The sequence below is a fragment of the Petaurus breviceps genome, unplaced genomic scaffold (genome assembly GCF_028583685.1).
Source record: "Petaurus breviceps papuanus isolate PSGF00001 unplaced genomic scaffold, PetGlider_PUasm1.0 90760, whole genome shotgun sequence".
Lineage (NCBI taxonomy): Eukaryota > Metazoa > Chordata > Mammalia > Diprotodontia > Petauridae > Petaurus > Petaurus breviceps.
In genome coordinates this window covers 4,239,532-4,254,957 of record NW_027187338.1, presented here as the reverse complement: position 1 = coordinate 4,254,957, position 15,426 = coordinate 4,239,532, and the positions used below count along the sequence as shown (strand labels likewise).

The following is a 15,426-nucleotide window of genomic DNA, read 5'->3' as shown; positions in this document are numbered from 1 at the left end:
CCCATCATTAGAGGCTCTCATGGACTTTAGCCTCTTCAGCTTGGTTGAACCTGCGAGAGCTTGGCACATCCTTTGAGTGCCCAGGGTCACCTCCATGCCCTCATGGAGCTTCAGAAAAATACCTCAGTGGAAAGGATTGACAATTCACTTCCTAAATGAGGTATTTGCAATTGGACACAATACTCCAGATGTGACCTGACCTGGGCAGAGGACAATGAGATGGTCACTTCTTCCCCTCTGGTCACTGGGCTTCTTTTACTGCCCCTTAAGACTGTTTGACTTTCAAGTCTCTCATACTGCTTGTCAATCAGCCAATAAGCATATAGTAAGTGCCAGCTGTGTCCCAGGTACTGTGTTAAGTGCTGGGAATATAAAAAAAGGACAAAAACCAGTCCCTGCCATCAAGAAGCTTACATTCTTATGAGGGAGACAATAAGCAAAAGAAAATATGAACAATGAAGATATAAACGAGATAAATTGGACATCATCAACAGAGGAAAGGCACTAGTATTGGAGGGGAACGGGAAAGACTTCCTGGAGAAAGTGGGATTTTAGCAAGCACACTTGAAGGAGGCCAGGGAAGCCAGGAGGGAGAGATGAGAAGGGCGAGAATTTCAGAATGTCCAGTTTTATTGCTGGAGAAGGAGCAAGGAAACCAGTTTCACTGGACCATCAGTGTAAGGGTGAATAAGCTATAAGACTAAAGTGGAGGGGGAACCAGATTATGAAGGGCTTTGAATGCCAAGCAAGGGATTTTATATTTGATCCTGGATTTGATTTTATATTTGGATCCTAGATTGTGATAGAGAGCCACTAGAGTTTATTAAATGGGGTGTGAGGGTGGTGTGTGTGAAAGATGGTGAGACTTGTGGTTTAGGAAAATCAGTGTGACAGCTGAATGGAGGATAGTCTAAAGTAAAGAGAAATAGAAAGCCAGGGAGACCAACCAGTAAGCTATTAAAAGAATACAGGCATATGATGATAAGAGGCTGAACCAGGGTGATGGCAGAGTCATACGAGAAAAGGGACAACAGATATCATGAAGGGACAATTGATGGGAATTGGCAACTGATTGGGTGGGGAACAGGTAAGTGAACAGTCTAGGGTAACTACAAGCTGCAAGCCTGGGTAACTGGGAAGATGATGGCACCTTAGAAAGTAATAGCTAAGATTGGAAGAAGGAAAGATTTTAAGGGAAAAAGAATGAGTTTGGTTTGGACATATCGAGTTTAAGATGTGTACAAAAGATTCGATTCAAGATGACCATCAGGCAGTTGGAGATGTCGGACTGGAGGTCAATGGAGAAATTAGGGCAGGATAAGTAGATTTGAGGATCTTCATCAGAAATATCATCATTGAACCCATGGGAGCTGATGAGGTTACCAAATGAAATAATATAAAGGGAGAAGGGAAGGCCCAGGACAGAGCTCTGTGGAATGCCCACCTATATAGCGAGCATGACCTCTGTTGTGGGATCAAAGGAGACTGAGAAGAAGAAATCAGGTAAGAACAGGGCAGCTTGGTGGCATAGTAGATAGAGTGCCGGGCTAGAGTCAGGAGAACCTGAATTTAAATCCATTCTCAGAAACCTACTAGCTGTGTGACCCTGGGCAACTCACTTAACCGTTTGCCTCAGATGAGGAAACTGGACTGAGGAAGGAAATGGCAAACCACTCCAGTATCTTTGCCAAGAAGACTCCAAATGGGGTCACAAAGAGTTAGGCATGACTAATAGACAGTACAACAAAAGGAAAAGAGCTACGATAGTCAACTAAAACCCCAAAGTCTTCACATCAGCTAGAGATCACAGGGTGGAGTCATGGGGTCGGGGAGAAACCACTGGACTCGAAGCAGAGAAACCAGGATTCTAGTTATGAGTCATTTGGTAGCTTTGTGGCTTTGGATGTCAGTCAACATTTCTAGTTTTCAGTTTTTCCATCTTCAAAATGAGAAGATGGAGCTTGATCACATGAGAGGTCTCTTCCGGCTCTTATTTTCTGTGATCTTTGCAGCTAAACCAGTTATTCCACATTTGTGTTTGTGGAGTTAACTTTATGAACCTAAGCATAAAACTTTACGTTTATCCATATTGAATGCCACTATTAGATTTGGCCCATTATTTTAGCCTATCACAATCTTTTTGTATCCTAGATCTTCCATCCAGTGTGTTAACTATCCCTCCAACATTTGCCATTCCCATTTATGCTTGTATTGAAGTCATAATAAAGGTCATAAGAGACAAGGGTGGGCCAAGGACAGATTCCTGAGGCCACTATTAGAAAGCTCCCTCCAAGTTGATGTGAATTAATAGAGCAATAGTCTTTGGGTTCAGTTATTCAAATAGCTATAAATCTCTCCATCTTGTCCACAAGGCTATTTTGAGACACTGTCAAATGCCTTCCTAAAATCCAGGAATGCTATATCCTCAACATTCCTCTGATCTACCCAACCCAGTAACCCTGTCAAAAAAGGAAATTAGGTTAGTCTGGCATGACTTGTTCTCAATGAACCCATGCTGGCTTTGTTTTCTAAGTACTTCTGAGTCTCCCTTGAGCAATCTCCTTTCCTAGCCGCAGCCCCTCCTTCCTCTGGCAGAGCTGGGGAGGGTACCTTCTAACAAGTCAGCTACCTGCTCTAAGTAACAGAAAGTTCCAGTTCACCAAGTGTATATTATCTCATGGTGGCTCAGGTTGAGGAGATAAGGACAGGCAGGAATGACAGATGCTTCCCTGGCATTGAGAGGATCTTTGCTGCCCTGACATTTTGTTTTATGGTTTCCTCTTGGGCTCAGAGAATGTGACCATTAGCAGGCAGGGCCACTGTTCTTTATGGGGGGACTATACACATCCCTCTACCCTCCTTTGCCATATGCTTATCCAGAGGAAGGCCCAGCTAGGAATTCCTTAAATAGGATTTCTCAAATCCCTGAAAGATAGAGGAGCTGGCTTCCTTTGGCACAGGATGAGTCTGTCCCAAGGAAATCATCAGTAGGGGTTGGGCTGGGGTGGGAGGAAGGAAAATGGCACTGAAAAACTCCTATTTCCAAACATTTGAATTATTCCAACAATTCCCAGTGTCTCCCACCAGTAACAAATCCATTTACATCCTGGGCTGCCGAACATTGCTGGAGAAAGTCTCAAAACCCTGCTGTTTGGGTCCTTGACAAATTCATGCTATTTAATCTCCCCAGGCTCCCACTGCTATTTGGCAATCCTTTTATTCATCTCTTGTTAGCTCTCTATCAAATTTCTCAGTCTCTTCCAAACCTTTTTCCTCTCTCCTTAAGTTTCCCCATCATCCACACCCCACCTCAGCAGCCTCTTTACTGAGAAGACTGAGGCTGTCCAACCTAGACACTCTTATCTCCTCTCCTCCATGTCTTAAAACCTCTTAATCAATTTCATGGTGCAAGCATTTTTGAGCACTTACCCTGTACAAGGACCTTGGTGGAAGGGCTTGTCCACATCTTTCCTAAAGTGAGGCTCTTTCAACTGGACACAATACTCTAGATGTTACATGACCTGGGCAGAGGACAGCAGGATGATCCCTCCTGCACTATGGACACTAGACTTCCATTAATACTACCCAAGATTACAGTAGCTTTTTGGCTGCTGACTCATATTGAATTTGTGGTGAACTAATACTCCCCCAGGTCTTCCCACAAGCTGGGAAAGACAGGATAAAGTGATGAGAAAAAAGCAGTGGACTGAAAGTAAAGGGATCGATTCTAATTTGCACTGGATTGCTAGCTATGGGACCAGGTGATCTAAAGACCAAAGTGAAACTAGTCTGCAACATCTCCTCTCTCTTTTCTGAGAGGTTGAGATGACTGTCTTTCTTGCAGAGGTTAACCACTCCACCTGGGCTTTTGTTTCCATTCCCCCACACACATGCACACACTTAATCCAAGATCTTGCTCCCTTCCTCATCCCATCTCTCCAGTGCATCTTCCCTCTCTGTCTTTCAGCTGATTCCTTTCCCTCAAATCAGCAAATATACTCAGCTCTACCCAATTAAAAAAAAACTTTCCCATGATGCACCCCCTCAAACTATCTTCCTAGCTCTTTCCGCCCTTTCACTGATAAATCCTAAAAAGGATCATCTATGCTGGCTGCTTTAACTGCCTCACCACCCACTCACTCTTCAACTCTTTGCAATCTGGCTTCCCCTCTTCTCCATTCACACAGCCACCATCCTAGTTTAAACCCTCATTGCTACTCACCTAGACAATAGCAAATTGATCTCCCTGCATCCAGTCTCTCCCCTCTCTAATCTATCCTCCACACAGCTGCCACATAGGTCTGATGGCATCACTCACCTGCTCAGTAAATTCCAGTAACTGCCTATTGCCTCTAGGATGAAGTACCAACTGCCCCATTTGGCAGTTCAATCCCTTCTCAGCCTGGTTCCAGTTTACTTACTTGCAGGCTTTTTTCACATTAATTCCCCTCACATAGCCTTCAATCCTACCAATCTGGCCTCTTTGCTGGTCCATAAACCCATCTCTGCTTTTGCATGGGCTGTCTTCCAGGCTTGAATTGCCCTTCTCCACCTCTGCCCCTTAGGACTTCCACCTTCCTTCAAAGTTCAGCTTAAATATTACCTCCTACTGGAGGCTTTCCCTGCTTCTCCTCCAATTCAAAAGCTTCCTTGTATTATTTTGTATATTTTCTATCTGAGAAATAAGCTTTTGACTTATCTTCCTCCCAACCAGGTCTCCAAGGCACTTCCTGACCACCATTTCTAAGCCAGGCTACATGAGAGTGACCCCACTCTCTTCATACCCACTTGCCCCATGATGGGTTTTCTTTCCCCTATAGAGTAAAGGTTCCTTAAGAACAGAAATTGTTTGACTTGCTCATACCAGGGCTTAGCACAGTTATTGGCATATAGTAAGCATTTATTAAATGGTTTATCATTTAGTAATATTCATGTTGTTTCCTTGATAAAATTTAAGCTCTTTGAGGACAGAGATTGTTTTAGTTTTGACTTTGTATTCTCATTGCCTACCACAATGTTTGCTATATGTTAGGTGCAAAGGCTTATCCATTCATCAGTTGATTCCATCCCTACCACTCAACTGAAACTACTCTCTTTAGTGTTACCTCTAATTGCCAAATAAAATGACCTTTTCTCAGTCCATAGCCTTGTTGACATAATTGTCACTTGTGATTGACCATCTCTTCTCTCTGGCTTCTGCCACCCCTCTCTCTGTCTCTGTCTCTGTCTCTGCCTGTCTCTGTCTCTGTCTTTATCTGTCTCTGTCTCTATCTCTGTGTCTCTGTCTCTGTCTGTCTCTTTCTTTCTCTCTCTGACTCTCTCTCTCTCTGTTGTTCTCCTACTGATCTGCCTGTAACTTCTTTGTCTCCTTCACTGTTTTCCTCTATTTTCATCTTTCTCCTCTTTTTTTCTATTTGAGGCAGCTAAGTAGTGCAGGGGCCAGAGTTCAGGATTTACAATAAAGGAGGAATGAATTCAAATTCAGCCTCAGACACCAGCAATGTCTATGTGACTCAATTTCCTTATCTGTAAAATGAATACAATAATGTAGCCTACCCCCAGAGTTGTTGTGAGTATAAGATTATATAATTTGTGTAGAATGATTTGCAAACCTTAAAGTATTATATAAATGCTAGCTATTATTATTATGATACTTCCTTGGATTATTTGTCCACTTCCAAGGCTCTAATGCCTCTCCTCTATGTGGAAGACTCTCAGATCTGTATTTCTAGCTCCAATCTCCCTACTATGCTCAATTTCAGCATTTTCCAACTGTGTATTGTACATTTACATCTTATATGTCCTTCTCTAATCTCAAATTCATACACAAAGTCAAGTTCATCATCTGCCCAGCTATTTTCCCCTCTGTCAGTCATAGTATTGTCCCTCCCAATCATCCATACTTGAAACTTTTAAGTCACCTATATAGGCTCTTTGAGGAGAGGAACTACTTCATTCTTTGTGCCTTTGGCACCTGGCACCATACCTGGCACATAGTAGTTGCTTAATAAATGCTTCTTGATTAATCAATTAATTGATTGCCACCTTCTTCTTGGGCTCTGATGGTCAGGCTTTTGTCCTATCTTGGTCAGAATCAGACCACTTCCAAACCATACTGAAATATGGAAGGAAGAAAAACATTTCTTAAGCACCTGCCATGTTCCAGGCACTTTACAAATTTTATTTGATTTGATCTTCACAACCTTGGGAAATAGGTACCATTATTATACACATTTTACAAAGGGTAAGTCCAGCATCACATGGCTAGAGTGAAGCTGGATTTGAACACAGATCTTTCTGACTTGAGGTCCAGCATTCTATCCATGGTTAAATCCTTATTTTCCTTTCGAACTGCCCTTTATTGCATTCCCTTATTGGAATGTAAAGGCATCTAGGTACTGCAATGGATAGGGCACTGAGCTTGGGATCCAGAAGATTCATCCTCACAAGTTCAAATCCAGCCTCAGACAGTCACTTAACCCTGTTTGCCTCAGTTCCTCATTTGTAAAATGAGGAGAAGAAAATGGCAAACCATTCAAGTATCTTTCCCAAGAAAACCCCAAATGGGGTCACAAGGAGTCAGACATGATTAAAAAACAACTGAATGACAACATTAGAATATAATCTCCTTGAAGGCAGATTAAGATGATGAAATTGTAAAGATGAAGTAGCTGAAGATGAAAAAAGTTAAGTGACTTGTCCAGGATCACACAGATAGCAAGTATCTGAGGCCAGGTTTGAGCCCAGGTCTTCCTGAGTACCAGTCCACCATTACGCATCATACTATCTCTCATTATGCATGTGTAGAGAGGTAACATATAGAATGAATTCACCATGAATTTTTTGAGGTTTGTGTGTCAAAGCATCTTGAGAAATACTGCCACATTCAGTTATTACAACAATTATAACAAAGTATGTTAGGAGAGCTACCTATCTCATGATCTCCATTTTACTGGTAGGGGAACTAAGGCTCAGACAGGTTAAGAAACTTGAACAAGGTCACACAGCATCTCAATACCAAGGCTAGGATGCCTAGCTTCCAGCCTGTGGCTTTTCCCAGCCAACCACAGTCTCAAGGGAGCTGTGTCTCCTTGTCTAGTTATGTGACAGCCCAATAGTAAAGCATTTTAAGGACTTGGCATTTCTGAGAAGAGGTGGAAAATACCAGGCCAGAGTTCACAGCATATGAGGCATCTTTCATTTAGTGAGTAGTCAGCAGCAGTGGTGGCTGGTTGGAGAGTGTCTGGCAGGTAGGTAAATGCTGAGAGGGGATGAGGAGGGCCTCCCTCTCTCTCTTTGCCCTGCTGACATTTTCCTCTTCCTCAACTGACAGGTGAACATGCTTTGCTTGGGACTCAGGCTGGAAGGGATAATAATAATAGTAGTTGTTGTAGTAGTAGTAATGATAACTCCCATTGACATAACATTCAGAGGCTGACAAAGTACTTTCTTCACTGAACTGTGAGGGATGGATTGCACACATTTCCATTTTATAGTTGGGGAAACCTCAGAGAGTTAAAGAGGTTTTTCCACAGTCACACAGAGAATAAGTTCTGGTTTTGAACTTAAATCTTCTAATGGTAAGATCAGAGGTTTTTCCTAGTCCATGCAGAAGGCTCTCCAATAATGCATCATTTTGATTGATATTTACATATATTATTTCATTTGATTTTCAAATCAACCCAGTGAGGTTGGGTCCCTATGATGCTGATGAGGAAGCAGACTCTGAGAGGTTAAGTGATTTTCTCATGGCTACACAGCTCTAATTTCATCTTCTCAGGAAGCCTTTCCCAATCCCACCCCACTGCTAATGCATTTTCTCTGTCTCTCTCTCTCTTTCTCTATCTGTATGTCTCTGTCTCTTTGTGTCTCTCTGTCTCTGTGTGTGTCTCTGTCTCTCTCTCTCTCTATATATATATATGTATATATACAGATATATATATATACACACACATATATACAGATAGATAAAGGTATAGATAGATATAGGTATCTCTATCTGTCTGTCTATCTATCTGTCTCTCTGTCTGTCTATATTTTTGTGTGCCTAGTTGCTTACATGTTATCTCCCCTATTAGAATGTAAGCTTCGGGGGCAGCCAGGTGGCTCAGCGAGTAAGAGCACCGGCTCCAGTGTCGGGATGACCTGGAGATCGAATCCCAGGCTCAGACACTCAGCACCCACCCAGAAATAACTGGCCGTGTAACCTTGAGCAAGTTACTTAACCCCGATTGCTTTAAAAAAAAGAATGTAAGCTTCATGAGGGCAGGGAGTATTTTTGTTTTACCTCTCTTTATATCCTTAGAATTGATAATGGTATCCGACACATAGTAGGTACTTAATAAATGTTTCTTGGTTGATTTATTGATAGTAAGTGGCAGAGATGAGATTCAAACCGAGGTCTCTCCCAACTCCAAGCCTTTTCCCACTAAACTCTGCAATGAGTTCCCCTGCTTCCTGGAAGAACCCTGAGAAAGGGGGACAGGATGAAGAAGGCAACCTGAAAGGCATGATCCCTATGTCCAAATATCTTTGGAGAAAAATGCACTTATTCATTTAATCTCAGATAGTGGAACAAAAATTAAAATTAGGCCAGAATGACTAGGACTAAGCTTCAGAGCACCAAAATATGAAGGTACTGACTACATTTGCACTCAGTCTGCAGCTAGATACTTAGCACCTAGTTAGCTAGAATAATTAGTTAAAATAGAAAGCTACCAGATGGTGCTTCTTCCCCCAAGTGACGTGATTGTACCCCAGGTACACGCTTCCTCAGCCCAACCCTGTCTTGTTCCCTCTCTTGGCCAGGGTTTCCACAGCAGCAGTAGTGGACATATCTTTTTCCAAAGGTCTCCCCACCTCCAACCTTCCCCCAGGGATTTTTGTGATGCTTACCCTAGGTCTCAGGATGACTAGTTGTGACTTGGGGAAGAACTATGACCGATAGGGGTAAGTTTCAAAGAAGATCCCCAATTGGTCATGGTCGCAGAAACAGGAGCCTTCTGAGTCTCTTGAGCCCCAGGTACTTAGATGGGCTATGGATGATCTAAAGTAGTAGAGTAAAAAGGACCTTGGACAGCTCCAGCAACATCAACAGTAAGGAGAGCAGGGAGGAGTTAGGCCCAAGAGTGGAAATGGCCTTTTGTGTATTTGAATGTAAGCCAAGAATTAGTCTCTGGCTTCTTATACTGAACCACTTCTCAGTCATTTGGTTACAACACACCAACAACATCAGAGCCATAACAATCCTTGATGTCTGGGCTCCAGGCCATGTGTTGCTGTGTCTTACCCTAAGCACTCAAGGATGAACAGCTTTAGGCTGGTCATTTTACTAGCCTAACAGGACTGAGCTCTTCTCTGTCTTTCTCATCAGCTTCTGTTTCTTTTTATATATCTATCTGTGTCTCTTTGTTTCTCTGTCTTTCATTTGTCTCTCATCTTTCTCACTCTCATCTCTCCTTTCCCCTCCTGTCCTGCCCTGACCTCTTCTATCCACTTCTTATACCTACATTTCCCTTCCATTCCCTTCCCTCCCTTCCTCCTTCCCTTTCTGTCTCTTTCTTCTCCTTTCTCTTTATGTTTCTCTCCCTCCTCCTCCGCTACCTCTGTCTATGTCTGTCTATGACTCTGTTTCCATCTCTCTATGTCTCTTTACCTCTATATTGGTCTTTGTTTTCTTTTTCTGTCTCTATCTCTCTGTGTCTGTATCTGTATCTCTGTCTCTGTCTCTCTGTCTCCACATCTGTCTCTGTCCTCTATCTTCTTCTCTCTCTATCCATTCCCCTGTCTGTCTGTCTCTGTCTCCTCCTCCCAATAGCCCTCTACCAAGAGACAGCATAGCATAGTAGAAAGAGTGTCAGACTTGGGAGTCAGGAGAGATCTGAATTCAAATCCCATCTCAGATGCTTACTACTTGTGTGACCCTGGGCAAGTCACTTAGGAGTCACTTTGAGCCTCACTTCTCATTTGTAAAAGATGGATTATAAAAATACCCATAGTGCCTACCTATCTCACAGGGCTATGGCGAGGATTAAGTGAGATGAGTAAATAAAGTGCTTTGTAAGTCTTAAATCTCTATATAAATGTCAGTTGGTATTATTCGCCTCTCTCCATGATTCACTTGCTCTCTTCTCTATACTGCCTATCCTCATCACAGTTAGGTTTATAGGCTAGGCGAGGTTTGTGCTGATAAGGTGTGCTTGCTGGCCTTCCTGCCTCTGCCATATCCCTTTCCCTTCCTGGGTTGAACTTTCCCTGCCACAATCCTAGAGTCCTCCTACTCTGCCCTGCCCTGGAGGCCCTTGCCCTGTTAAACATTCTCTGCTCAGCTTGGCCCCTAGTCCTTCCTCCCCTCCCCCTCCTCTGGGAGCTGAGAAAGGCAGGCAACGTTTGCACTGAGCATAGAGGCAGGGGGCTCATTTGGGCAAATCTGAGATCGATGTTCAACAAGAAAGGTACAAATGTAAGTCTGGCTAAAGAGTATAATAGAATTTATGGAAATCACCGGCCTGTGCTGCAGCCTGCAATGATGGAGGTGATTATTAATTAATCATGGTCTTTGGGGAAAAGTCTCGATGTAAGGAGTAATTAAAATGAAGCATTGTACAGTTGTACCGAATGATGATTTATGAGGCTAAGTAATTGCAGCTCTGCCCTCTTCCCTCCGGCAGGCTCAATGGGAAGGATTAACTGGACGGATTGTTTTCAACAAAACCAGTGGCTTAAGGACTGATTTTGACTTGGATATCATCAGCCTGAAGGAAGATGGCCTGGAGAAGGTGCGTAAGGGCCCCCAGCTTGCCTGCAGCTGACCAGAGGCAATGAGACATCCCATCCTTCTACCTCTAAACAAAATACTTTGGAGAAACTGGGTCTCAATTCCTTTTGGACTCTGATGGGCCACACAACAGGACTTAACCCACAAATCTCCCACTTCCAATCAATCCATCCAAAACAAATGTCTACCATGTCCCAAGCATGTACTAGGTTCCACACCTACAAACACAAAGTTTAAAACTCCTTTCCATTAAGAACCTTACATTCTACTGTGGTGGGATTTATTATTTAGTCATTTAGTTGTGTCCAACTCATTGTGACCCTATTTGGGGTTTCCTTGGCAAAGACACTAGACTGGTTTGTCATTTTCTTCTCCAGTTCATTTTACAGATGAGGAAATTGAGGCAAACAGGATTAAGTGACTTGTCCAGGATCACATAGCTTGTATGTGTCTGAAACCAGATTTGAACTCAGGAAGATGAGTTTTCCTGACCCCAGGCCTGGCACAGTATCCCCTATACTACCTAGCTGCCTTGTGAGGTGGGATACACAATGTAAACAGAAAACTGATATACATGTTCATTTGAGGAATAGGAAGAGAAGGTGCTAACAACCAAGGAACTCAGGAAAGACCTTTATAGGAGGTAGCACCTGAACTGGACCTTGATTCTGAGTGGCAGAAGTGAGGATGGAGTGCATTCTAGGCACAGAGAACAGTTTGGTTAAAGGCGTGGAGGCTGGAAGTGAAGTGCTGAGTTCAAGGAACAGCCAAATAATAAATAATAAAATGAGAAAGGTAAGTTAGAGCAAAATTGTGAAGGGATCTAAATGTCAAGCTGAGGTGTTTTTTATCACAAAGAGTTGTAGAGAAGGAGGAGAAAGGGACCCAAGGTCAAGCCTTTGTGAACACTCATAGTTATATGATGGGACATGAATGCTGGTCCTGCAAGTGAGACTCAGACAGGAATGAAGAAACCTAGGAGAGACTAATGTCATGAAATCTGGGGAAGAGAAAATATTTAGGAGGAAGAAATAGTCAAGAGTACCAAATGTTGCAGAGAGGTCAAGAAGGATGAAGAATGAAAAAAGGCTATTGACCATTTCCCACTAAATCCTATGTAGGATGAAGAAGGAGGAAATCCTTTATCCTACCAATCCTTACTCATAAATAAAATAAATACTGACAAAGTAGCATGTGCATAGGAAGAAGGCTGGGATCAGGAGGACACTCAGATTATGTCGCTTGAATATCATTTCAAGGAAAATTAGAATGTGTCACCTGAAGAAGACATAGTGAGAATTATTCAATTAGTCAGTGCATATTTACTAAATACCTACTATGTGACAGGTGCTAGAAATAGAAATACAAAGAATGAAATAATCCTCACATGCAAGCAGCTTACATTCTCATAGGGGAAACAAATACATATAGCATGAATATAAATACATACACAAAATGATTAGTTTGGATGTAAAGGAACTAACCTCATGGCTGTCTTCAAATATCCGAAGGGCTGTCATGTAGATGAGGGTCTAGATTCATTCTGTTTGGCCCCAGGGGGAAGAGCTAGGAGAAGTGGGTAAAAGTTGAAGAGAGGCAACTTGTAAGGAAAAAAACTTACTAACAATGAGAGCTGTTTAACAATGGATTGGTCTGCCTTGTGACATACTAAGCTTCCTGCCACTGGAAGTATTCAAGCAAAGGACCAATGATCTCCTGTCAGGGATGCTGCACTAGGTAGGGGTTTAGACTAGAAACCTCTGAGAACTTATCCACCTCTAAGTATCTGAATCTGTGAAGTACAACTGGTGAATAAAGCCATGATCATGGGAGAGTTGTCTATTGTATATCATCGAGTCAGGCTTTCTGGTCAGTATAGAACATCCTTAATAAGGATGAGACACATCCACCCATAGAGGGATGGACTTTATGTGCAAGTGTAAATGACAACAGTGCTAACTGCATGTGAGAGGTTGAGGAGACTGAGGTACAATTGAAAACCAAGCTGGATGGAGTTAGTTATGGAAGACTTCTTGAAGGAAGTACGTTTTGAAAAAAGTGAGTGATATCTTTAGCCTAGTGGACATTAAGGGGCATTTCTAGTGGTGAGAAGAATAAGAGCAAAACCCTGAAGAATTGGCTCCTACAGAAACGGGGTATCCTCTGAGAACTAAAGGATTTGTTCAGGCAATGAATTAGACAGGTGCCCAGGACCAATCAGTCCTGGAAAGAGATGTCAGGCCCATTGGCATGGGAGGTGCCTCATATCCCTGCCCCACAACAACCAGGAAGGGGGAAGAGGGAGTACATTCCCAGGTCCTGGAGAAACATCTGGCTCTGAGCAGACTTTTTGCCAGATAACTCAGCTAAACATAGTTCTCCTGGAATCATCATTTGCACTCACATTTTCTCTGATTTCCCCTGGCCCTTATTCAAAGAGATTATTCCAATGCCTTGCCATGTCATTCTTACCAGATAGGCCAAACATGGACACAGAACATAAATAGCCTTCATGTGTGCTCTAGGAGCTGTCCATGGTCCTGATAACTCCCTGACTTATAGGCCCTGAGGGAAGGATTGGATGCAGGAACTGAGGATGCAGTTTGGTACAGGCAGAGGCCATGAGTCCTTTGGCACTGAACAGAAATAGGCAGTTTTCCCTCCCTTTGCTTTTTCCCATGCTTAAAGAATAGTGTTCTACAATTGGATTCAATCTAATTCAATTCAATAAGCATGTTAAAAGTACCTACTAAGTTCAAGGTATTGAGGCAATAGGGCATAGAGTTTAGTGCTGGACTTGGTGTCAAAAATACCTGGGTTTGGGGCAGCTAGGTGGCGCAGTGAGTGGAGCACCAGCCCTGGAGTCAGGAGGACCTGAGTTCAAGTCCCACCTCAGACACTTAACACAAAAACTAACCCTGTGACCTTGGGCAAGTCACAACCCCAATTGCCCTCTAAAAAGCAAAAAAACAAAAACAAAAACCTGGGTTCAAATACTGGCCTTGACATATATATGACTATAAGCAAGTCACTTGACTTCTATAGGCTTCAGAAAACTTCATAGGACTTATCTATTAAGTCACAGAAGGATTGCCATCTGCATTGGTGGAAAGGGCTCCCCTACCAGAAGTCCCAAATGCCAAGAAAATCACAGATCCTACATAAGTTCAAGACAACATACTAGGATCTGGGGATACAAAGATAATGCCATCACCAACCTGCCTTCAAGGCACTTATATCTTATTAATGATAAGGTGGGGAACAATTATAAGTCAAGTAAAATTAATTTATTAAACTTATTTTCTGTGCCAAGCATTCTTCTTAGGTACCAGGACCACAAAGACCAGAAAACACCACAAAATATAGTCCCTGCCTTCAAGTAATTTACCTAGGCTCTCTTCCCTCTTAACTTCCTCTCTACTCTTCTTTTGACTTTCTCCTTTTCTCTCCCCTCCTCCCATTTTCTCTTCTTCATCCCTTTTTCTCTTCTCCTCACCCCACCTTCTTCTTTCCTCCCACCCCTACTCTCCCCTATTCTCTTCCCAGAATAATAGACACTTACATATACTTCAAAGGCTTTCAAAACACCTTATAGGCCACTGAAGTCGGTGCTATAGCTATAATTAAACCCACTTATAGATCATGAAACTAAAGGTGAGTGACTTACCCATGCTTACAGAGCCAGGAAGTGTCTGTGGTGGGGTGTGATTCATCACATAGCCAGGAAGTGTCAGGGCTGGGATTTTAACCCAGTATATCCTTCTTCCAAGGCCAGAATGCCTTTCTCTATCCTGTGCTGCCTCTCATCATAGTTCTTCATTTGCTCATTTGCTCTCCACCCACATACATAGCTATCTGATGGGTTAACCAGAAAGTGACCCTCAAGTTGCAGCTGTAAGTTGCAAATGTGGACCGTGACAAGTCAACCCTGAATGTCAGTAGCTGAGTTCATGACTGCCAAGGTCTTGGACCTGGGTGGGTGAATTTCAATGACTGGGCTGAGAACTGTCTGAAGTGCAGGAATGGATTGGGGAGGATTAGTCAGTTCTCATCTCTGAGCCATGGGTACTCTGTCCACATCTGCTTCTGGTTGACACTTCATTTAGGGGATTTAAGGTTTTCCAGAGGATGGGGGAAGATGGACTTTGCCTAAAACTACTTAAGGAGTGCCTTCCCTGCCCCTTCTACCAAGCAGCTTGCAAACCTCCAGCTCTGGTGTGAGAGAGCTGCTAATAAAACTGCTAATAAAAAATCTTCCTTCCTGCTAATAAAACCCAGACTTGGAGTTTAGGGATTGAGGGAAGGAAACAGTATGATGTTAAAAAAAAATACTTGAGACTAGCCTTTCACAATTCCTTTAGCCAAGCTGTAGCCTTTGGAGACATTTGGGCTGGTATTGGCAGAGAGAAAGCCCAGTGCTTGCCCTGATCCTTAAGGAAGGGAAAGAGCTAGGGAAGGAGGAAATGAGGCAGGGAGGGAGGGAAGAAAAGAAGGAAGGAAGGGAAGAAAAGAAGGAGGAAGGAAAGAAGGAAGGAAGGAAGGAAGGAAGGAAGGAAGGAAAGAAGGAAGGAAGGAAGGAAGGAAGGAAGGAAGGAAGGAATTAAGGAAGGAAGGAAGGAAGGAAGGAAGGAAGGAAAGAAGGAAGGAAG

At 42.9% G+C, this 15,426-nt stretch overlaps 1 protein-coding gene across 1 annotated transcript in view; it reads left to right on the top strand.

The window, feature by feature from the left end:
- The window catches only part of GRIK3 (glutamate ionotropic receptor kainate type subunit 3), a 324,566-nt gene that overhangs the window by 225,556 nt on the left and 83,584 nt on the right, over positions 1-15,426 (top strand). The window contains exon 8 of the mRNA XM_069067957.1: positions 10,671-10,778. Coding sequence (XP_068924058.1) covers positions 10,671-10,778 — 108 coding nt within the window. The remainder of the gene's footprint in view (positions 1-10,670; positions 10,779-15,426) is intronic.